At 51.8% G+C, this 23,320-nt stretch overlaps 2 protein-coding genes across 15 annotated transcripts in view; one reads left to right on the top strand and one right to left on the bottom strand.

Annotated features, from left to right (window-relative positions):
• The window catches only part of SMG6 (SMG6 nonsense mediated mRNA decay factor), a 142,590-nt gene extending 124,739 nt beyond the window's left edge, over positions 1-17,851 (bottom strand). For 2 of the 10 annotated variants that reach the window (XM_039508326.1, XM_039508335.1), the window contains exons 1-8: positions 17,648-17,773; positions 12,396-14,166; positions 9,244-9,436; positions 7,865-7,975; positions 6,977-7,083; positions 5,447-5,525; positions 3,617-3,727; positions 1,410-1,622 (exon numbers count right to left, since the gene is read on the bottom strand). In XM_039508326.1, coding sequence (XP_039364260.1) covers positions 1,410-1,622; positions 3,617-3,727; positions 5,447-5,525; positions 6,977-7,083; positions 7,865-7,975; positions 9,244-9,436; positions 12,396-14,166; positions 17,648-17,741 — 2,679 coding nt within the window. In that variant the 5' untranslated portion in view covers positions 17,742-17,773. The other 8 variants (XM_039508330.1, XM_039508325.1, XM_039508334.1 and 5 more) reach the window with 8 other exon arrangements.
• On the top strand, positions 17,483-23,013 carry SRR (serine racemase). 5 transcript variants are annotated; one of them, XM_039508343.1, is made up of 8 exons: positions 17,483-17,541; positions 19,152-19,329; positions 20,020-20,152; positions 20,788-20,891; positions 20,987-21,106; positions 21,321-21,395; positions 22,034-22,243; positions 22,695-23,013. In XM_039508343.1, the coding sequence occupies exons 2-8, from the start codon at positions 19,162-19,164 to the stop codon at positions 22,896-22,898; spliced, it is 1,014 nt and encodes a 337-aa protein (XP_039364277.1). In that variant the 5' UTR covers positions 17,483-17,541; positions 19,152-19,161; the 3' UTR covers positions 22,899-23,013. The 5 variants fall into 5 exon arrangements, with proteins under 5 accessions (XP_039364277.1, XP_039364274.1, XP_039364279.1 ...); XM_039508340.1 differs by lacking the exon at positions 17,483-17,541 and adding an exon at positions 17,729-18,028; XM_039508344.1 differs by lacking the exon at positions 17,483-17,541 and adding an exon at positions 18,149-18,446.
• Positions 23,014-23,320: the final 307 nt, after the last annotated feature.

Below are 23,320 nucleotides of genomic sequence, written 5' to 3'. Positions count from 1 at the left end.
GAGCATCCAAAATCCTGGCACCTGTTCCCCTAGGACAGCAGTTGTCTCCCCGTCCCTCCAGTGAACTTGTGCTCCTGCTTCATGTGATCAAGGGATGATGTTCTCTTAGGTCAGCATTAACTCTCCTCCGTGCTTGACACAACCTCATTAGGAGGAGAAACAGCACCACATAGTGGCAAGCCAGAGCACTCAACCCGCCCTGTAGTCACTATGCTAGCTGGAGCGTAGGGAAAACACGAATGAGGATGACAACAGAGGAAAGAATGAAGGAGCAAATATAGAAGAACTTCATGCACTGATCCTGGTGTAAGATGTTCTTGCCTTCTTAGTTCTCCTCACTTTCACTTCTGTATCTCTGGCAGCAACAGAGAACACAGGCCAGTGGGAAAAGCCATTCCCAGGCCTTGTGTTACAAGCACATGCATCAATCCAAGTCTAAGATGAAAAACAGGCCCCCAGTCTGTGCTGACTTGCCAGCAAGCTGCATTTCAGAAGGGGCATAGCAACACCATATGCAGAACGAGGCGACAGTATGCTTAGTGCAGCTGAAGACAACAAACCAGTTCTAACAACGAAACGATCTTTGTGGCGCTCTTGGCCCTGCCCTGTGTGAAGAGCATGTCTCCCACCCCTAGTCAGGTATCCCCTTGCAGCTGTCTCCGGAGAGGCTGCTCAGAGCTCTTATGCAAGGTCTCCTGCATGCAAGATATACCAAAAAATGTTTGCATTCCTAGAGAACGACAAAGCTCCAAGCAGGTGTCCTCCTAACAACTGGCTTGTTCAGCTTACAAATTCATGGGCCATATCTGAGTAATAGAGTTCGTTCAGACTCACCCTTGCTAGGGACAGAGATGGGACCTGTGAGAGATGCCTTTGGTTTAGTCTTTCCCTTGCAAGAGGAAAGGAAAGTATCTGGCTTCCAGCACAATAAACAACACACATGCTACACCTACAATAGAAGTTAAATCTCTGGCTTTCACCCTCCCTGAGCACGACTCCGACCAGGTGGCTCTAGGGAAAATGTCCCATTTCAGGAAAAGTCCCAAAGGCTGGAGGATCACCAGCAATCCACAGCTCCTAACTGCCGACCTCCCCATTTCCCATCGCTTTGTGTCACCTCAATTAAAGCCCCTCAGTGGAATCTTTTTGCTGCCTCTTCCATCTGTCTCTTTACAATTCCACGAACAGCAACATGACCACATGTTACCAAAGAACAGGTGATAACAATATGCCTTAAACTCAAGAAGCACAAGGTCACCAGCTCCTTAGCTGACCCAGGCACTGCTGGCACAGGAGAAGCCAAAACGCTGGAATATTTAGCAACAAGAAAGCAAAACAGATGCAGTGTCATTCAATTGCATTCCAAACATATGACACCAAAGACAACAGCAGTATTCCACAGTACTCACATCACTGGGGCTGAGGTTCCCAAGACCATTGTCCTGCTCAGACTCCCTGCCGGATTCATGGCCATGGGAGCAGCGGGGGTGGGAAGGATGAATCCAGATCTCCAGCCGAGTGGCGTCGTCTCCAACTTGTCGGAACGTGGACTTCTTGCCCTTGCCCCATCGGCTGGGGCTCAGTTCCAGCACCTGATGCTGCTTCTGTTCCATCTGCTCAGCCTGTGCAGACAAGACACAGAGATTCAGAAACCTCTGGGATCATGGCTCAGGAAAAGTACATTGTCATTTCATTTACCGGGAAAAGAACCTGTCAGAAGCCAGCAGTTCCCCAAGCCTGCAAAGCACAGCAGTTCACTGCCTGCTCTATTGTTTGGCTGCTGGTGTTCAGTAACCTCAGCACTGGTGAAAGACGCTAGATTGAGTGCCCAGGAGTTTGAAAGACTTTATCCAGCCACAAAACACGTACACAGCATGAGCAGTGCACTGCCAACTTGTCACACCTCTGATCTGGAGTGTCCACCTCTAAGGATGGGAGAGGAGGGGAGCTCAGACTCCATGGCCCACCTGAACTCTTGACTTATTTGATAAACCCAAGTAGTATGTTGGTGATTGTCATGAGGTGGATCCCTGTCTCACTAGGAACTGGAGCAACTTTCACTCATTGCTTAGCTAAGATGCCCTGTAACCAGTGACCCAGAGATGAAAAAGCTCCAGAGCTTATCAGTGATCTCTTGAACCACTCACTGCTCTTTGGAGAGAAACAGGAAAAGAAGCTTCACTTTGGCAGCTGAGTCTTCTTTCCACCCTCAAAAGTGATTTTCTCAGAACTATGCAAGAGCCAAATCCATACCCAATAGCCATTTGCCAACCCCCCCACCAATCATAAGAACGGCCCTACTAGGTCAGACCAAAGGTCCATCTAGCCCAGTATCCTGTCTGCCGACAGTGGCCAGGGCCAGGTGCCCCAGAGGGAATGAACAGAACAGGGAATCATCAAGTGATCCATCCCATTGCCTATTCCCAGCTTCTGGTAACAGAGGCTAGGGACACCATCCCTGCCCATCCTGGCTAATAGCCATTGATGGACCTATCCTCCATGAACTGATCTAGTTCTTTTTCGAGCCCTGTTATGGTCTTGGCCTTCACAACATCCTCTGGCAAGGAGTTCCACAGGTTGATTGTGCACTGTGTGAAGAAATACTTCCTTTTGTTTGTTTTAAACCTGCTGCCTATTCATTTCATTTGGTGACCCCTAGTTCTTGTTATGAGAAGTAGTAAACAACACTTCCTTATCTACTTTCTCTACACCAGTCATGATTTTATAGACCTCAATCATATCTCCCCTTAGCCATCTCTTTTCCAAGCTGAAAAGTCCCAGTCTTATTAATCTCTCCTCATACAGAAGCCGTTCCATACCCCTAATAATTTTTGTTGCCTTTTCCGGAACCTTTTCCAATATATATTTTTTGAGACGGGGGCCACCACATCTGCACACAGTATTCAAGATGTGGGCGTACCATGGGTTTATATAGAGGCAACAAGATATTTTCTATCCTATTATCTATCTCTTTCTTAATTATTCCCAGCATTCTGTTTGCTTTTTTGACCTCCGCTGCACATTGAGTGGATGTTTCCAGAGAACTATCCACAATAACTCCAAGATCTCTTTCTTGAGTGGTAACAGCTAAATTAGACCCCATCATTTTATATGTATAGTTGGGATGATGTTTTCCAATGTGCATCACTTTGCATTTATCAACATTAAATTTCATCTGCCATTTTGTTACCCAGTCACCCAGTTCTGAGAGATCCTTTCGAAGCTCTACACACTCTGCCTGGGTCTTAACTATCTTTAGTAATTTTGTATCATCTGCAAATTTTGCCCCCTCTCTGTTTACCCCTTTTCCCAGATCATTTAGGAATATGTTGAATAGGACTGGGCCCAGTACAGACCCCTGGGGGACACCACTGTTTACCTCTCTCCATTCTGAAAACTGACCATTTATTCCTACTATTTGTTTCTTGTCTTTTAACCAGTTACCGATTCATGAGAGCACCTTCAGCATGTCCCAGTGCTAGAACAATACACCCCTAGCACTCGTCAGGAAGAACCTGCAGTGTCAGCCAGCCCAGCTCCAGGACATGGCAGGAGGCATGATCAAGGAGGGAGCAGCAGCACCTGCAGTATCAGGCAGCCCCGCACCAAGACTCACCTTGCGTTTTGTCTCTTCAAACAGGCTCATGAGGCTCTCCTTGGCTGTGAGGATGGGGTTGCTGGCGGCCAGGCTGCGCATGTAATAGTACACAGCATCCAGCTTCCTCCTCTGCAGAAACACAACCAGAGACACATCCCACATCACTCTGGAGCATGTCGTATGAGTCCAACCCCAGGCCACTCGTCACCCTGTACCTTTTGGCACACCCACAAGTGCAGATTGTCATTCACAGCTAAAAACAGAGTAGCCACGTCCTGCTTCCAAAGCACATCCCAGACGCCATGGGACCTTGGACACTCCCCAGGGGAACATATTTACCTGCAGTCACCAGCATCAAATCCAAGCCTCCATCACCTTGAGGAGTGCAGCTAAAACATCAGACCAAAGGCCACAGCCCAGTGAACCTGGCACTGAAATGGGCCAGTTTAGTTGGTGACCATAGAGAGTATCGACAAAGTCCCAACCTCACACTGTCCCTCACACTGCAAGTCTGTCGGTCTATGGGATTTGCTTTCCCCCATTCCCATTGTATCTAAGCACCTCCCAATCCTCTCCATACCCCTGTGAGGTAGGGAAATGCTCTTCTACCCATCTTACAAACCAAGGCCCAGAGAGACTAAAGGACTTGCCCAGGATCACAAAGAAACTCGGAGGTGCTGCTGGAGGCTGAACCCAAGACTCCATGCCCCAGGCTAATGCCATAACTACTGGACTATCCTTCCAGTCAGCATCTCCTTTGCTGGAGCGGGGACCAGGGCTATTTGTGCGGGTCATTACTAAAGGGTGCCCCAAAAGGCTCTATACCCGCCAAGACCCACTCGGGATTTAGATTATCAGAGCGGGAGCCGTGTTAGTCTGGATCTGTAAAAGCAGCAAAGAGTCTTGTGGCACCTTATAGACTAACAGACGTATTGGAGCATGAGCTTTCGTGGGTGAATACCCACTTCGTCAGATGCATGTAATGGAAATTTCCAGGGGCAGGTATATATATGCAGGCAAGAATCAGGCTAGAGATAACGAGGTTAGTTCAATCAGGGAGGATGAGGCCCTCTTCTAGCAGTTGAGGTGTGAACACCAAGGGAGAAGAAACTGCTTTGTAGTTGGCTAGCCATTCACAGTCTTTGTTTAATCCTGAGCTGATGGTGTCAAATTTGCAGATGAACTGAAGCTCTTCTACTGTCTGCCATCAAATACACCCTTTCCAAAAGCCTCCCTTCCCAGAAAGATTAACAAGCCAGACAGCAGAACCACCTCACTGGCAAAATCTACCCCAACTGCTGCTCTAAAAACCTGCATGCTAACGTCCCCAAAGAACACGCTGCCCTGTGTCTTTCCCCAGCCCACAGCCAGCTGGTTCAGGACAGGACTGTTTAGAATGTGAGCTCGCTAGGACAGGGACTGTGTCCTCAGGGATCAGGCAGGACGAAGGGTAGCCAGCCAGCCACCTTCACACACTAAACTCTAGCAGATCCTTGCAGGGTACAGAAATGTGGCACATATGGCTAGAAAGGTTCCTTTGGTTAGAACTATAGGCACCAAATTCAGACTTACACGATAAACTCTCAAAACACAGCATGCAACTGAGCTGTAACTGCCCCAGGCCCAAGAGCTGCAGACAGGCCAAGGACTAGAGCTCCTGCTGCCCATATCTGACTACATGTCCCTCTTACCTATGGTGCCCTCATCATTCATAGCACGGCCCCATCACTGGGCGACAAGCATGGTGCAGACGCTCCCCCACACACAGCCACCTCCCCGGGAAAGACATCCTCTGTCACCCAAGAGGCCACACTGCGTCTGGTTCCACATGCACAGAGAGGCTCTTACCGTGTAGATAGCCAGCAGGGCCAACTGATTGTATGGACGGCCATTTTTGGGGGCAATGTGCTGAGCCTTCAGATACCAACTGAGTGGGGAGAGAGAGAGACAGCAGGTGACTAGCAAGACACTGCAGAGACCCAGACCATTATTAACAACACAGAGAATCCTTCCCTTCATTTGGGGCCCCTTTCATCACTGGCACATCCGAGGGGGGGCAGGCCCTCTGCCCAAGTGGCAAGGGCCTGTGAGCGCATGTGCAGCCAGCACATCTGCTACAGCCCGGTTAAGTCCCTTTGAGAGCTGTAGTCTCCAGACGGGCACATGATGGAGAGGGACCAGCAGACGAAGTGTCGTGTGACTGCCTGCTGCAGATCAGGACAAGGAATGCTCCTTGCTCACTCTGAAGAAGATGAGGGAAGTGTCTCCCGGGGCACCCAGCAGGAATAATAGAATACCAGGGTTGGAAGGGACCTCAGGAGGTATCTAGTCCAACCCCCTGCTCAAAGCAGGACCAATCCCCAGAAAGATTTTTGCCCCAGATCCCTAAATGGCCCCCTCAAGGATTGAACTCACCTCTCTGGGTTTAGCAGGCCAATGCTCAAACCACTGAGCTATCCCTGGAGGGAACCAGGTAAGGCGACCCAGTGGAAGCTGAAAAGGACTCTGCTGGCTGGGACCACGTGTTTTGCATTGTTCTGGATCCTTTTGTGATGGTAAAACTACCCCGGAGGAAAGGACCGGACTGGTATGGTAGTTTGCTCTTTATTTTACATTCCCTAGCGGATGTATCTGCTCACCAGTGTACACCAGTCTATTCCACATGCCTCTGTCCCAGGGAGAGGGCTGGTCAGAGGAGGTGAGCCTCCTATTCCTCTCCCTCACCCCACACAGAAGAGTTCCACAAGAACACCAGGCAGGTGGTTTCCAAAAAAGTCAGAAAGCTGCAGTGGCTAAGCTAGTTCCCCTGCTCTGCACATTGGCCCTGACAGACAAGCCCTGCTATGCTTCAGGGCTCGAGTCTCTTTGCTCCTCACTGTCAACGCCACATTATCCGCCGTCCATGCTGGGCTTTGCCTTGCCTACGGCTCTGATCAGAAGAGGGCATTTATCACAGGCAAAAATAGAGTGACAAGAGCCAAGAGGTGCCACCAAGTCGTGCTGCAGCCAGAACACACGGATGTGAGACCCTCCACTGGTGAGAAGCAGTCAGCAGGAGTTCAGCAGAAAACAAGCCAGCCACACTGTCAGACCCAACAGTCTGCACAGCCATCACTTCAGAGACCAGCACAGCACAGCTTCCACTTTAACACTCCCTGACAGGGGGCAGAATCCATCAGCCAAACAAGCGTGCTTCTTAGGTGGCAGATTAGTCTGTCCAACATCCCCTGCATGCTTCAATCTTGTTGGACAGTAACCAAATGGGAACATGGAAGCTCTGCATTGGCCACAGGCATAACTGGGTGTGAAATGAGGTGATGCCCTTGTAGCTAGGTACGGTAATAGCTCTGCTTAGAGCTGAGGGGGAGGGTACATTACCTGCGTGCTTTCCCATAGTTTGCTGTGTCGTTCGCTTGCTCCCTGTACCGGCAAATGTCCCCTTGGCAAATCATACACCTCTGGGCACTGATCAGCGCGTACTTCACCTTGAAAAGAAACATTCAATACATGCTATGGAAACTCTGCAGCCATTGCTCATCTGTAGGCGTGCAGCACACAAGGACTCCACACGCCCTCAGGGAGACGGGAGTTGCTGTTTAGCTGGAGTTCTTGTGAAAGGTGCTGCAAGAAAGACTTATTTTCTCATGGCACATGTTCAGCAACAGCACAAACTCCCCTCCTCACTCCCATCTCCCCTCCCAAAAACGTGCCCTACTCCTGCCCTGAAGGAGTCAGGGGAGTGCAGGCTCCATGGCTCGTTCAGGCCTTGGGCTCTCTGCTGAGACTGCCTAGCAGGGGATAGTTGTGACACCTACCCACTAGGAAATGGAGCTGGTCTGAGAACGCCACTTGCTAGGTGACCCCACTCCTGCTCCACCGCCCAGGGCCGACAAGCTACTAGGTCACATAGAAACGGCACTGCTGTTCTCTCTCTCCCATCGCTGACCTGGCCTCAGTATAGCTACAAAGAGGATGTTCAATAAATGAGACACTGATCATGGTTCTTTCTAACACCTGCTCCCTCTCCCAGCCCTGGTCTGAGTGCTGGCGCAGGGCAAAGTTCTTCTCCTTTGCAAAGAAATGGGCCCAATAAACACTGGAGCTGTTTAACTCTGGGTTATCAGAACAACTGAGCAAATATTGCTGAGAACATGCTGTCATCGGCATAAAGAGCCCCCACCTCCTGATGATGCCATGACAGTTATTTCATCAGCGAGGGCTCAGAGCTCTCATGGGAGACACGGCCTGGAAGGAAAGCCTACTTACCATCTTCCGCAAGGGCTTGCTGCGAATGGCCATCCCATCCATATAATCCTCCAGTTTGAACTGGTATGACACCTGCAGCTTCTGAAGCAAATTGTCAAAGAAAATAGTGCCCTGCAACAAACAAGCAGACAAACGGGATGTCCCTCAGTGATCGTGAGCACAAAACCAAGGTCTGCCAGCCACTGCTGGGTGGAAGGCAGAAGAGAGCCCGCTCCCTAGGGATTTGTTTCTTTAAAAAAAAAAATGACCTTCTTCTAGGATCTGTCATCCAGGGATCTAAACGCATCTAACAATGACATCTTTGGAGGCAGATCAGTATTATCTCATTGTACAGGTAGGGAAACTAAGGCCTGGTCTCCACCAGAAAGGTGCAGTGGTTTAATTAAAGGTGGGATTTAAACCAATTTAATTCAATCAGTAGAAAAGTCTGTGAACGCCCTTATTTAGTTCAGTTTAAGTTACGCTTATTTTGGTTTATTTGAAACTAATTCCTAACTGACTTAAGCCAAAACAAATCAAGCCTGTTTAAACTATAATAAACAAGAGGGTCCACACAGCTGTTGCACCAGTTTAACTACATCAATTTAAAATCACACCTCTAGGCTATGTCTACACTGCACACCATGCCACAGTGAAAAGCAGGCTGAGTTCACATCGCAGTGTGTAGCTACACGAGTCAGTGAAACGCTCTCGAAGAGGCGAGACAGTGGGAAAAGACTGCAGCCACTCACCCTTGCCAGAACCTTTCCCTGCTGCTGGAGACTTTTCAGACGGCAAGGACAGGCTTCAGCAACAAAAAGCCACCACAGCCCTTCCCCGTGGCCGGGAAGAGCTCCGCGAGGGGCAGCCGGCGGAGCCCTTCCGCGCGGCCGGGAAGAGCTCCGGGAGGGGCGGCCGGGAAGACCTCTGGGAGGGGCGGCCGGCAGAGCCCTTCCCCGCAGCCAGGAAGAGCTCGGCGGGGGGCGGCCGGGAAGAGCTCCGGGGTGGGGCGGCCGGGAAGAGCTCCGGGGGCGGCCGGAAGAGCTCCGGGGTGGGGTGGGGCGGCCAGGAAGAGCTCGGGGCGGGCGGCCGGGAAGAGCTCCGGGGGGGGCATGTCTGTACGTGTCTAAGCTATGTCTCACCGGCTACACTGCTACTTACACCAGTGCTAGTGAGGCTATATGCAGATGTACACGACACCCCCCTGAAAGGAGCAGGCCGTGTAGACGTACCCTTAGTTAAACTGGTGCAAGTTTCTCACCTAGACAAGCCCTGAAGAAGAGAAGTGAGCTGCCAAGGTCATGCAGAACTGGACCAGAATGTAGGTGTGCTGACTCCCCACAGCCCTGCTCTAACAACTAGAGAGCCAGCCAGCCTCACACCCGTGGTTCTCTTCTTACCTCATCGAGGAGCTGGAGCAGTTTGTTCCGAATTTCCTGCCCGTTCTCCCCTAGCGGATCCTTGAGGAGCTGCCGGAATTTCTCAATCACCTGATAGAAGGCGTTCTTCCAGAGCAGCTGATCCACATTCTGGTTATCGGAGAACTCAATATCCATGAGGATGCATCGTTCATACAGTTGCAGCATCTCCGCTCTAGGGGACACAGACAACAGCTGACAACAGCAACTAAACAGCTCTGCCCCGCTGTGCTAGTTCGAGCGCAGACTCAGAGCTGCCAGGGAACCTTTGCTGAACTGCCCGCTACTTCCGCATTCAACACGAGAATGAGATGCCAGCAACCTCACGCTGTTCCACTAGACAGCAAACAAATCCCCTCACCAGTACACTCCTGCAGAGTGTCCCACACTTCTCCCGGTGCAGGAGGGCAGGTGTGAAAGGAGCCTCTCTCTGTTCCTTCTGGCCTGGCCGAGAGACAGGGTGCTCCTGCCACAGCCTCACTGCTGGGATCTCCCAGGCAGGAGCGAACCTTGGTACTGAGAAGGGAATGTACAGACTTTCAATGACGATCCAATGCACAGAAGCCCTTCCCCCCCTGCTGTCTTAGCCCCCAAATACCTGTTCATTCTGAGCACTAAATTGATCTGTGGAGGCCAGGGAGAGAGAGACCTAGAGGGCAGGGAAAGCCCTGCCATGTAAAGAAGGGTGCACCAATCTCCCCTCCTCCCAACCAAAACTAAGTCACAAACGTCTGACAAAAACAGAGACTTTATCCCTGTGTCTCTATTCCCCATCCCTCTTCATCTCTCTGGGACTAACGCACCTGGGAACGCGGCACCTCCCCAGTTAGCCCACATGAAAGGGGGGAAGGTGAGCAAGAGACTCACTGTCATAGAAATCAGGTCCTCTCCCCAGAGCTCTCCAATGGCCAGAGCAGAACCGTTCCCTACGTTACGTTCTCTAGAGCTGGGACCATTCCAGCTGTAAATGACTCCACAGCCCTTGGGAGCTGATCCTGCTGTCAGTCTACATGGCCATTGCCCATCGTCAGCCCACTGCTCCAATGTTACCTTGTTGGCCCACCTCAGCGAATTCTGTTCCTTTCCTAGGTGTACACAGCTCACAAGAACTTGAGAAGGGTTTTGTCACTTAACCAAGCTACAATACACCTCTACCTCGATATAACACAACTTCGGATACAACGCGGTAAAGCAGTGCTCCGGGGGGGGCGGGGCTGTGCGCTCCGGTGGATCAAAGCAAGTTCGATATAACGCGGTTTCACCTATAACATGGTAAGATTTTTTGGCTCCCGAGGACAGCGTTATATCGAGGTAGAGGTGTATATACTGAGCTGTTTTCACCTCTCCTCACAAACAAGTTTCTCCAGTCCCCTCATTGTCAAAATCTATAAAAGTGAGTAACAAAAACCAGTGAGTAAGAGACCAAGGAAGCAGAAAAAGCAGGGTCTCACCCTGACCCCAGACCCCTCTGCGTGCCCCACAGAGTACAGGCTGCAGTTCTTGGCTATTGTTAGTGTTTACAGACTAACCCAGCAATTCCACAGAGCCCTCTGAACCACAAAACAGCAGCAACCTTCAGACCAACAGTCCCATTTCCCTCCCCTCCCGAGACTGGTAAACATGAAGCAACAACACTTCAGCCAAGTCAGGGAAGCCAGACAACATACAGGTAAAGGGGTTCCCAGGGAGGATGCCTTTGAAAACACTCAGCAGGAAGAATGACAACAGAGTGACCCATGCCATCTCTTCTCCTGGGCCTAGGACTCCCAGTCAGATCCGGCTCTGAGCCGCCACACTCCCAGGCTGCCCATGCACAGTCATTCTCCTTGACACACGACCATTTGCCCCCTCTGCTATACCCTACGTACGCTCTCTGTGACGCACCCTGTAACTTGTCATCACACTTCGATTTGCCTGCGCAGACTGGACTTCCGCCAAATGTCTGACACAGTCTTTTCTGCACACAAGTGAGCTGTACAGTGGGGGTGCTTGGCCCAGAAATATGTACATATTACCACTAGCATCTTCCAGCAGTTTGACAACAGATAAAGTGCTGCTGCAACTGCTGTCTCAAGGATGGTCCTTTAAGATGCCCTGGAACAGCTAGTGTTGTCTGCAGTAAAACATAGCAAAGTCCTGTCACGTTCCGCCATGGAGCGTGGATTGTGAGAGTCCTGAAAACTCTAGATAGGTCTAGAAATTAATTCACTTGCTGAACCTGCTGCTGTCAGCTCTGAAAACAAGTGACCAGAGAAGCCCTGGAAACAAGGAGGTCACTGAGTGAACATGGAAGCTGGAGAGCAGGAGCTGTTGCTGTCATGAAGCTAACAAGGGTGCCAATTTCATTTCTTCCTCACCATGTGGCAGCATCAGGCCATTCCCACTGGAGGGCACAGAGTTTAACAATGTCAGCAGTGAGAGGCTCTATTCAGTTCTAAAACTGCCAGCATTATCACATCATTATATAGCACCAGAACCCCCACCCCGCGAACGAATACCCGATGTGTGGTCCCTGCCCAGAGACGCTCACAATCAAACAGACAGTAAATGAATATAACAGACTGTCTTGTGGATCAGGCTTGGAATGCAAAGCCTGCTGGACAGAAACCAGGGACGCGGTCATCTCACCAGAATGGCTGACAGCACGTAAGCCAGGGCTTGCAGTCGCTCAGCTCCCAGGCACCACCAGGGCAGGAAACGCTCCAGAGCCAGGAGCCACTCCAGCAGCCCCTCTCCTCCCCTCATAGCAACAAGATTCTCTAACTATAAAAAGCTGAGACTTCGCCACCAGCTCAGAGAGCTGCTGCCTGTGCCTTTCCAACGTCAGGCCACCTGCTCATTTAAAAAGCTGCTTCTGCACAGCCAGCGGAAGCAAAGGTTCTCCCTCGGTTTTCTTCACTCAGTTACACACAAACCCATTAGTCCAACTGCAGACATGGCTTGCCACAGGCTAGGCAGCCCCACCGCTCTGGAACGTAGCTGGGCCGTGGCCAGTCCCTCCCAAGCAAGTGCCCAAGGACAGATCAAACATTTGAGGGTGGTATTTCTGCAAACATCTACCCAGTGGGGATGATGCTGTAGCTCATCCCCTCTCCTAGCCCCACACAGCATAGCCCAAAGTGTAAGCTTCAAACCTCAGTTGTGCCATCTTCTCAAGACCCTCGGGGCTGATGCGGTCTCTGGAAAGCAGGTTGCTGAGCTGCTGCTCCTGGTTCCCAGCCTCTCGCAGGAGTTTGCTGAGCTCCTGCTGCTGTATGTTCCTCATCTGCTGCTCCATCTCCGGACTCAAAGGGGTAGAGGGGAGGGGGCTGCAGATATACTGCCCTGACTGGCCTGGATATCCGGGGTAGTAAGCTCCTGGGTAAACACTGTTATTGGGGCCCATCTGATATTGCAAAGAATACCCTCCATAAGGATACTGAGGACCCTGGCCTTTTGGACTGGGGTAATAATAGGGGTTGTCAGAGTTCTGAAATTTGTAGTAGGAGGCCTGCGACTGGCGCGCATCCCCCCAGGAAGTGGGGCTCACTTCATCGTCAGTATCTAGAAAATGAAGCTGTGAGGTCTGGCTCTTCAGAGCAGGTTTTTGGTCCGGGTTGTTTGGATCCCACAATCTGCGCATAGTGCCTCCACGGCCCCTGCCTCTGGGCCCCTTGCTGCCACCACTCCCAAGCAGGAGCCTGGGCCCAGACTGGGTAGATTCGGGAGAGCCTGCAGCACTGGCAGAGAGGTCTGTGTTGGCAGGTAGGATGAGAATCCCACGGCCTCTCCCTTGAGGCTCCCTGCCCTTCACGTCCACAGCCTCTAGGGAGTCACTTACATTAAAAGCCTTCGGAGGCTTTTTCTTGTCTGTCTGCGCCACACAGATGTCTCTGTTCACAGTCGTGTTATTGAAGGTGACGCGCAGGGCTCCCTTGGCCTCCTTCCCATTGCTGCTCCACTCACTCTCACTTTGAGAAGCTCGGCTCTGCTCTGGGTGCTTTCTCTCTGAATTTCTGCTGGCACCAAAAGCTTCTGTCTCCCCAATTTTGTCATCTTCCAGAGAGTCAGTGGAGGAAGCAGAGAGCTGTTTTTTAGGACGGCTTCTCTCTTTGGCCCGCTCCTGTCGCTTCTTTCCCCCATCAGCCAGTGGGATTCCATCTGTGCTGTTGTTGCTCCCTGCTGAGCTTGTGCTGCAGGTGCGGTATCGGCTCCTCCGTTTGTCAGAGCGGGAGTATCGCTTTGTAGATCCCAGCTTCCCCTGGATCAAGTCATCACTTGATTTCCTGACCCTGTCAGCCCGCTCTACCTCCCTTCCTTTTTCTCCCCTTGTGCTTTTCACTCCCTCACTAGTCAGGCTTCCCTCCCTCTCCTCTCTGTTTAGTTTAGTTCTGCTGCTGTTGCTGCCTTTCCCGATGTCCCTTTCAGTCTCTTCATCTCCTTCAACTCTCAGCTGTTCCATCTTACTGACAATTTCATCATTGGCTGGCTGGCTGGCTGCCTCCTTGGCAACAGTCTGCAGGCGTTTCCCAGGCTGATAGATCTGCTGGTCCGGCTTCTTGGTTCTCCTGATGATCCTGGGACACCAGTCATCTGAGACAGAGTGTTTATCCAAATTCTCTTGGCTCTGAAAAACAGCTTTACTTTCCATCTCTCCATTTCCCTGGGAGGGACCATTCTGCTTCTGGCTGTCACCTTTGCTGAGATCGCCAGTGACCTGAGATCCCCCTCCAGTACCAGCAGGATCTTTGTCACTAGCAGTTTCAGCCTTGGATTCCTCAGATCTGGTCCCTTCATATGCTGAGGCTTCCTGTTTTAATAGTGTGTGTTTGTTCCTAAGCCGGGAGAGGCCAGGCTTGTATATTTCAAGGTCTGGACGCCGGTTATCTTTACGATGCCTGGGCTCCTTCAGTTCCTTCATGTTCTCTGTAAAGAAGAGATAAAGAGGTGGGGGTTATTCCAGTTATGGAACAGCAAAGCAGGATAAGAGTTAGAGAGACAGAAACATTAGAGAAATGTGAAGAGTCTTTAATGGTCTCAGGGTGGCTCCAAGAGGGGAAGAGGTTTTAAAATTGAGACTATCAGAGCTGAAGTTCTTTATCTGGGTATTATGTGATATCACACAGAGCGGGGTGAGAAATGCAAGAGCAGGACGCAGAGAGGAAACCTATGACTCTGAGCCTGTGGCCTTATTTCAGGATACATATTGTTATTTGTTAAGCACCTCCAATGTACCCCTCACTGTACAGAACACATGTACAAAACAGCCTTAGCCTCAAGCAGCTTACGAGGTAAGAAACAGACAAGATACACTGGGAGACTTAGAGCAGAGTGCAAGCTAAGGGTTTTGTTGCTGCTGTTTTCCTGATTTCACCCTCTGCTCTTCTGATCTGTCTGTTGGTGGTACATGTGCCTTCCCCTCTGCAGCTCTTGCCATTTGGAACAGCTCCCTGTACTTCCCTGCCTCATTTACATACATCCCATTTCAACTCAGCACTGAAGACTTCTTTTCTCCCGGGCCCACAACTCGTTACATTTCTCTCTGTGTAATGATATTAATACTAGAAGTACTTAAAAGAACACAACTGACACGAAAAAGACTATGTAAAATAATGCCATCACATGCAGCAGCATTATACATTATTCTTATTAAATATGTATCTTCGGCTGGGGTTTTACATCATATTATAGAATGGTTTCTACTTCATACCAACTGAAAACCACCATGAAGATGGCCTCAGTCATACCTAGCAGAGGGAAATCACTCAAAGCAAGAACACACCTCCCTCTGAAGCAAACATACTGGAAATTACAGATCCTCTCTCACTAATCTCCTCCCACAGCAGCCTAACCAATTCATTGACAGGAACAAATGAAGGCACCTCAGAGGCAGTTCTGAGGTTTCTGTCATTAGAACACTGGATAAACTGCATCCATGACGACAGAGCACTGATGGGAGAAGCTTCTGAAATGGGAGTGGTGAGGGTGGACTTTTTCTGGAGACATTTGTCCCCTAGATAGTTGGGCACAGTTTGTTTAGCTGCATGAAACTTGATTTTAGAATTTCAGCTTCCCTAGTTTCTCCTTGGATGATTTCATACTCCACACAAATTAACAGAAGTAGCTTGATTGCTGTGACACCACCATAAAACCATGTGGTATTAAATTGCTTTCACTCTAACCAAACAACAGTGCTGTCAAGATATGAGGATGTCAAGGTAGTGGCTGCACTTCTAGATCAGTCTCAAATGAATCTCACTGACTAATAATTTGAGGATAGTTAGGAGGAGATGCAGCAGTCCTCTCACTGCTTTAACTTTGACAGCCACGATGCCTGGGATAACTTACAGGTAACGACGGCATATAATCATAATCATCAAGTAGCCAGTGCAGCTTTCTGTGCTGCACTAGCTGGCGCCCGCTGCCGAATCTCCATCACAAGCAGCCTTGGATAAAAAACAATTCAGCATCTGTGAAGCCAACATTCATAGTCTCAAAGCTCCACTCTGCTCACAATACTTCAGAGCAAAGAGCGTTAATCATTTCTGTAACACAGACATACACTTGCCTTGCTCATCACATTAGCTGGCTCAAAACCAGTCAAGAAATTCAGAGGGAAAGGACTTATGGGCCATCATGCCATCCAACTAACAAGAACAACTAATTTGTATATCACACTTTTCATCAGTAGATCCCAAAATGCTTTACAGAGGAGTGAAACTAGACAATTTTTCAGATGTTTTGGATATTACGCGCTACACAGAAAGCATCTGCCAAGCCAGAATCATTCAAGCCCTCCTACAGCCACTACCTGACAATCGCAAAAGGCAAGAATACTTGCAGGGAAGCAAACAGAGATGGGCATTCTGAAAGCAGTGACAATGGGACGGATTGCCTTTAGTAATCCTTTGCATTTATCTAGCAGTTTTCATCTTCAAAGCACTGTACAAACCTTAATTAATTAACTCCTACAACCCAATCCCTCTTCACCTGTCCCCAGGAGGCAGGTAACCCCCTTTTGCAGATGGGGAAGCAAATGGCAGAGAAGGTGACTGGAATTCGTTTACTGTATGTGCAGTGCTATACTCAGAGACCTCTGGGAATGAGTTCTTGGGAACACTGATATAGTGGGAAGCTGCTGCAATAATGGGCAGCCGTGCGGCAAAATGAAATGGATGATGAACCACACCAGCAATGAAATGGAGACCAGCAGTGACAAGCACAACATAAGAAGCCGGCAAAGATGAGAATGCAGGCCAAGAGCTCTGCAGAACCTAACTGGTCACCACTGGCCAGCAGCACAGCCTAAGCAAGCTCTGCACTTGGAAGCGGGCAGAAGGAACTTAAGAGGATGCAAATATACCTCTGCTGGGACACGCAGCTTTCAGAATACCATACATGGATTATTGACGTTAACTTCTCATGAACACAGTGTTTCTCAAACAGGGAGTGCAGAGACTCTTACAGGCAAGTGGTGCAGCTACTTCTGGCCCAATAGTGAGAGCAGCTATCAGTTTTCACAAATTTAGGGCTAGCTGCAGCCCAATACAGACTCTTTTCAGCATGTACAGAGGTTTTCTGGACTTGAGCATCAAGTAGACTCAAGATCCCTCTCTGTGCCGTACATATTTCAATGCTGAGTGTTCCTTTGATGTAAACTTAACTCCAACAAGGGAGAGGTGGCCCTCACATAGGATGACAAAACCAAACTGCAGAGAACTGGAGAAGTTAGAGCACAGAGAGCTGCACACAAGAAGGGGAGATTCAGTCCAGTAGCCTTGCAGCAGAAATAAATTCAGATCCAGAACAAGGCTCTGCAACTTAGCAGCTGCACCCAGCACAATAAGGAACTTTATTTTGAGAGGATGTGATCAATGTAAAATCACACTTCTGCCACAAAACTATTTATTGTTACACGTAGCACCTCACATTCCTGAGAGAGAAAGTGTTGCGGGGGGGGGGGGGATTCTTCTGTGTTTTCAGTTTGTTTACTTGGCACATATTGGGCATCGTCAGTGTCAGGTTCCCGTGCAGAGTCGGCGCGTCCCCCCGCTTTGGCGGGTCTGTCACAGATCCAGAGGGGAGAAAACCATCCACAAGGACCTGTGACCGTGACGGCCCCATACTGGCAGGGCCGGGGAACCCCGCGGCACCTTTAATGCGTTGTTCGGAAACTGGCCCGATCCCGAGCTCAAGCCCCCTTCGACGCTGCCCCAGCAGGACCCCCCAGGCGAGCCCCGGGGCTCGCGCGAGCCAGCAGGTCACGGCAGCCAACGGCTTCAACGCGACCTGCGAGCTCGCGTGAGAGCACCGCGCGGCCCCGCTTCCCCTCGCGGCGGGGCCCAGCCCGGGGCTCGCGGGGCTCTACGGGGGGAGGGGCCCAGCCCGCCGGGCCCTGAAGTCTCACCTCGGCCCCCGCCCCCCGGGGCCCTCCCCAACGCCGCCAGGCTCCCCCTCAGCTCCGCGGCCGAGATGCGCACCCGCTCCAGCTCCGCCGCCATCTTCGCTCCCGCCCCGCCCCCTACGGCCCCACTCCCGCGGGAGGGGGCGGACGGCAACCGGGCGGGCCCAAATCCTCCGCTCCTAACGCGCATGCGCTAACCGGCTCCGGCCTCCCCAGTGCACACGCCCCCTCAGCCCACGTGCCGCGGCGCCCTTTGGCCCGCCCCGCGGCGCCGCTCACCCTATCCCGGGCCGCCACGGGCATTGACTGACGGGAACTCAGAGGTCCCAGTCCGACAGCGCCGGGACCAGGCCGCAGAGCGCTGGCGAGAGCGGCCCGGGCCAGGTGAGCGCCCCCGTGCGGCTGCTGCCCGCGTGCCGGGTCTGGCCCCGCCCCTCACCGTGGTGCGGGCTGTCCCGGCCCGGGCCGTACAACCGAGAGCCGCGCGGGACTGTAACGCCCAGCGAAGCTTAGCGCCCGCGGGGCTGTTACCCCTGTGCACCAGCGCCCTGAGCCTGGCCAGCCAGGCCGAAGAGCAGCACTGCAGGGAGCCCAGAGCAGGGACCGCTCCTGGGGCCCCCCGCTGGAGCAGTACAGCTGAGGAGGGGCAGGGGCAGAAGTGATTCAGGAAAGCAGATTCCTATCACCATCTCCCCCGGCTGCTCTAACTCGTTCAAACTAGTGCAGATCACGTGGGGGAAGGATCTGTCCACCTCAGTCACTCCAGCAACAGTACCACCGAGGAAACCTCCTATTGCCAGGGGTACTGCAAACAGGGGCAGGGCTGGGCACTTACACTGCACAGTCGGTTGAGTTCCCAAGTGGCTACTATGCACCCCTCTGCCCCATTCCTGGGCTTTTAGTCTGTTTCCATGTCTCCGTTTCCTCTTTCCCAGGGCTTCGGGAAGGGCACTCGCAGCATGGTGCACAGTAAACTAGGAGCACTGTTTCTCTCTGCCAAGTCCACAAACAGAAATATTTACTTATAGTAATAGGCAAACGCTATTCAAATAGAGCTGGTGCTTACCTTGAATGTTCACAGAAAGGCAGAGTGCGACATACCACTCAGCCACTGGATTTCTCTGGTGAAAGGTAATCCTGTGACACCCTCCCTGCATACAAGCCATCGCAGCAGCTGGCTCATTTCATGCCATACAGCGAACACAAACATCTCTGGAGCTGGCTCTGGCACTAGTTCACAGCTGCAGGCTGTTGTGACAACCATCCTAACCCAGCAGCAAAATTGCTTTCATGGACTTTCCTTTTAAATTTCAAATTTGTCAAGTGTTTAAAACTTAACCCCGCCCTGTGTTTTGGGTCCAAAACAGGGCCCAGACACATCTAAGGAGACTGATTTGGAGTGGAGCATTAGGAGCCCCTGTGCTCTTCTGCACTCCTTCCGTGACTGGTGAGGCAGGCTCCCTCCAGCAGTAGGATGTGTTTCCAGCCTCTCTCTCCCCCTCCTCAGCTTATGGAACATGTCCTCTCCGTACTGCATCTCACTGGCAGATGTTGAAGCTGCACAGTCAAGTCTCCATGGCCTTATCCACCTCACCCCCATCCTAACCAGTTCCAGCCTAGACGAGTTAGCCGGCCACAGACTCTTCTTCAAGTGTGAGCTCTTCCAGAAGACTGGTTCCTTTAAGGTAAAGCTGACACATTAGTGGCACGGGGGGGGGGGGGGGGGCAGCCTGACCCACCCACCTGCCTAGCTCTGCTATCTCAGAGGAAAGGGTACAGGGTCTGACCAGGGTTGGATTTGAGAAGCAATTGCGCAAATACAAAAGTGTGCCCTATTAGCATCTGTACAAAGGGAGAATCGCTCATTTCAGCACTTAAATGCTGCAGAACATGCAGTATGAGTCCACTGGCAGGTTGGCCCTCAGGCCCTGCCAGCTTTGGGGACAATTCAACTCTAGTTCCAGAGCAATAGGGACTAGAAATTACCGTTCCTCTACCCCCAGGAAACAAGGCTGGTGGCCCCTGTCCACTTCCTACTGTGCAGCCCCCACTTACAAGCACTTCTTGGCAGCCCCAGCGCCAGGAAGAGATGGTTCACAGTGGGGCATTACAGACTCTGAGGACTCCTGCAGTTAGGGACTCAGGGGGAGAAAGGGAAGCTGGCATTGGTGCTGTACTGGTTCCAGGGATCCACAGCTGCCACCTTGCTGGGGAAAGCAGCCATTAAAAGGGGTGCAGGGGAGCAGCTTCTCCACCTCCCCTTGCTGCTCTCAGCTAGGTCACGACAGCAGCAGCAAACCCTTGCCCCATCTGAGCAGGGAGAGCTGAGGCTTTGCCTCCTTTGCAGGTTCACTCAACCTGTGGTCTCTCCCCAGATCCGAGGCGCACTGAATGCTGTCAGAAGTCTGGTTCGGGCAGCCCAGGGCGACAGAGAGCAGCCCAAGGCAGTTGTGACACACAGTAGTGGAAACCACGGCCAAGCTCTTGCCTTTGCAGCTAAAGTAGAAGGTAACAGGGAGCCAAATTCTTGGCCATGTGGGGCTGGGGGCTCCTCACTCGCCCCTTCATTTCTCCAGCAGCAGAGGAGCTGGAGAGAGCAGTAAGGGAAGGGCAGCCCTTTGCTCAGGTCTTTCAGCTGGGGTTTTCCTGAGAGGTGGCTGGTTAGCCTAGGGGAAGCCTGCCAGTGCTCAGGAGCGGAATGCCACGGCGTAGCTCTGGCTCCCAGCAGGCTCAGCATCCATCCTGCAGCTCAGTCCCTGCCTGACTTAACTACACATGGGGATTCCTTGGAGTAAGCAAGCCCCAGGTCTTTGCCACCCAGCCGGGTGGGTTAATCCCAGACAGGACTGTTAGCCAGCAGGGCCAAGTGTTTCCCTGCTTGGATGCATCCACAGGCTGGTGCAGATAGAGCCAGGAACTCCCACTGCAGCAGCACAGGGTCTAAGAGCTCTAATGCACTTTCAGATCCCTGTCCTGCATGCACCACCACGGTGGTTACCTGCAAAGGGCCTGGTCACAACTGAGCTGGTTTTCTCTCTCGGGGGTATCCTCTGCTCCACGTCTGTCCGACCCACTCTCAGACGAGCAGGGGATGTGCCTCTGTGGCCAGGCCCCCGTCATTATCCAGTCCTTTCACTCCACAGGGATTCCTGCCTACGTCGTGGTGCCTCGCACAGCGCCACTCTGTAAGAAAGCTGCCATCTGCTCCTACGGAGCCAGGCTGATATTATGTGAGCCCACTGACAAGGTAATAGAGAGGGAGGGGGGCAGCACAGCAGGGTATTTTGGCTTTGTTCACACACGGGGGCATTAACAATTTTTGTGCCTGGTCTGTCTCCCCAGTCCCGAATGGAGGTGGCAGCTCGGACAGTTCAGGAGAAGGAAGGTGTGATGGTGCACCCCAATCAGGATCCTGCTGTGATTGCAGGCCAAGGCACTATAGCACTGGAGGTACTGCAGCAGGTGAGGAGACCTCCTCCTCTGGTACTATTCAGATTAGGCAGGAGAGAACAAGCAGGGGGACACATCTGCTCTTGCTGCAGAGAGGTCAGGGCAGCCGGAGTTAGTCCATCAGGACTTGGAGCCAGCCTCCAGGGAGTGAGCCGTTTGGGAGCATGTCTGTGGTTCTGAGCGCACTCACAAGACAGCGTTCGTCTCTTGGTCTCTGTTGTGCTAGGTACCCCAGGTGAATGCACTGGTGGTTCCCGTTGGAGGAGGAGGGATGGTTGCTGGAATAGCAGTGGCCGTCAAGGTAAGAAATCTCTCCTCAGGAATGGGGGGACTGAGGAGTTACTGTGCCCAAAAATGAGCATTTCACCTTGTGAGGAGGAAGTTCTCGGATTCACACAGCATCTGAACTCAGGAGTCTCTCACGCAGCTTGGATTTGTAGTTGACCTTCTCTGTATTTGGATCAGGAGATACTGTAGAGTTCGTTAGCACTCTCCCCTGCAGGTCCAGGTTGCAATGAAGGCAACCAGGACAGATCACTGCAGGCGACACACACTCTAGTTTAAGCCTCATGCCACGATACAGAATAAAATGGTGCCACTTCCAGCAGGAACAGAGGCAGATGAGAGATACTGGCAGCCTGAGGACAGCTGGGCACTCCTTTAGGGCTGAGTAAGAAGACAAGTTGCCCTTAGGAGAAGCTCGCCCTCTGCCCGCAGTAGAAGGAACCTGCTCCTGGCTCAGCAATGGATTGCTCTCTGATTCGTCACACCAGCAAATGCCAGACACACTCTTCTGGAGGGGAAGATGCCATGGCAGGCGAAAGGCCTGCCCCAGCCCAAACTGCTACAGAACATGGGGGTTAAGGCACAATGAGGTGGCCTGGCTTGCCATGTTCACCAGCAAGTTCCAAACTCATCCCCTGCTCTTCCTTGGGGCAGGCTTTGAGACCAGACGTCAGAGTGTATGCTGCTGAACCATGCAATGCAGATGACTGCTACAGGTCAAAGGTGACGGGGGAACTCACCCCCAACCGCCACCTCCCCGACACCATAGCAGACAGTGTTAAAACCAGCATTGGACCGAACACCTGGCCTATCATTAAGGATTTGGTGGATGACGTGCTGACAGTCACAGAGGAGGAGATCCAGGTAAGCATTAACTCCAAGCACCTCCTTGCTGTAATGGCCCAGCGCTCTGGCACAGGTGCCTCCATTTACACATATTGTCCTCCCTCCACCACCTTGCCCTCCCATGCTGTAGCATGAAGCAGGAGTCGTGATCCCCTTCAAAGGATGAGCGCTCTCTGCCATGCTGGCTGGGCCTCCTCCATTTCCTCCCATGGCAGTCTTCAGCTCCACAGCAGCAGCCCCAGCTGCCTGTCACTTTAGGGATGCAGTAATTTAGGGTCCCAGCCTCTTCCCATAATTGTTATCGACAGATGCCCACAGCTGTGGCCTGCGCCTCCCCAAAGCATCGCCCACAAGTCCATGACAAGGGATGTGTATCATGCTCAGCTCCCCGCTTTAAGCAGTGGGGTATACCTAAGGCTTAGAACAATATTTACCAGCACAGTAACTGCTCTTCTCTCTGCCCCAACAGCAAGCAACACAGCTGGTGTGGGAGAGGATGAAGCTGCTTATTGAGCCAACGGCTGGAGTGGGAGTGGCTGCTGTGCTCTCTGAGCAGTTTCGCTCAGTCTCCCAGGAAGTGAAGAACGTCTGCATTGTACTGTGTGGAGGAAACATAGACCTAGGCTCCCTGGCCTGGCTCAGCCCACCTGGCAAAGGGGCAAATGGAAACTGATCAGCCTTGAGAGCCACTTCTCCAAGGAGTGAGAAACTGGGCTGTTTCTTAGAGCCTGGTGCTGTGTTTGCACAGTGGGGCCTCTAGGAGTTACTGTAATAATAAAAAAACGACATGAGCAAAGGGATTGTGATTTCTAAGGAAGTGGGGAAACCTTGTCATCTCAAGGAGCAGCTGGTGCTACTCTTAACCTGGAACAGTTGAGTGGAGCCCAACAGCTGGTGTCTCAGCCTCCCTAAGGCAGGCAGTTGGAATGAGTTTCATGCAGCTACCCCCTGCCTGGGGCCCAAGCCCATGCTGCTTGGAGAGATCACTTGTGTGTTCAGCAGCAGGAGACTGTGGTAAAGTGTGACCCTGTGCTCTCATGGGACAGGGCTCCCTCCTGCCCACAGGCTCTAAGTTAGACAAACACCGTTTATTGG

This window comes from Mauremys reevesii, linkage group 20, assembly GCF_016161935.1.
Source record: "Mauremys reevesii isolate NIE-2019 linkage group 20, ASM1616193v1, whole genome shotgun sequence".
In the NCBI taxonomy this organism is placed as follows: Eukaryota; Metazoa; Chordata; order Testudines; family Geoemydidae; genus Mauremys; species Mauremys reevesii.
Note: the sequence above shows the minus strand (reverse complement) of the source record. Positions and strands in the feature narration are given on the sequence as shown.

Excerpts from the sequence above, each read along its gene's own strand:
- SRR (XM_039508343.1), top strand. The coding sequence starts at position 19,162 with ATGTCCTCTCCGTACTGCATCTCACTGGCAGATGTTGAAGCTGCACAG. Across the intron at positions 19,330-20,019 it reads AGAAGACTGGTTCCTTTAAG|ATCCGAGGCGCACTGAATGC; the intron begins GTAAAGCTGACA and ends GTCTCTCCCCAG. Across the intron at positions 20,153-20,787 it reads CTTTGCAGCTAAAGTAGAAG|GGATTCCTGCCTACGTCGTG; the intron begins GTAACAGGGAGC and ends TTCACTCCACAG.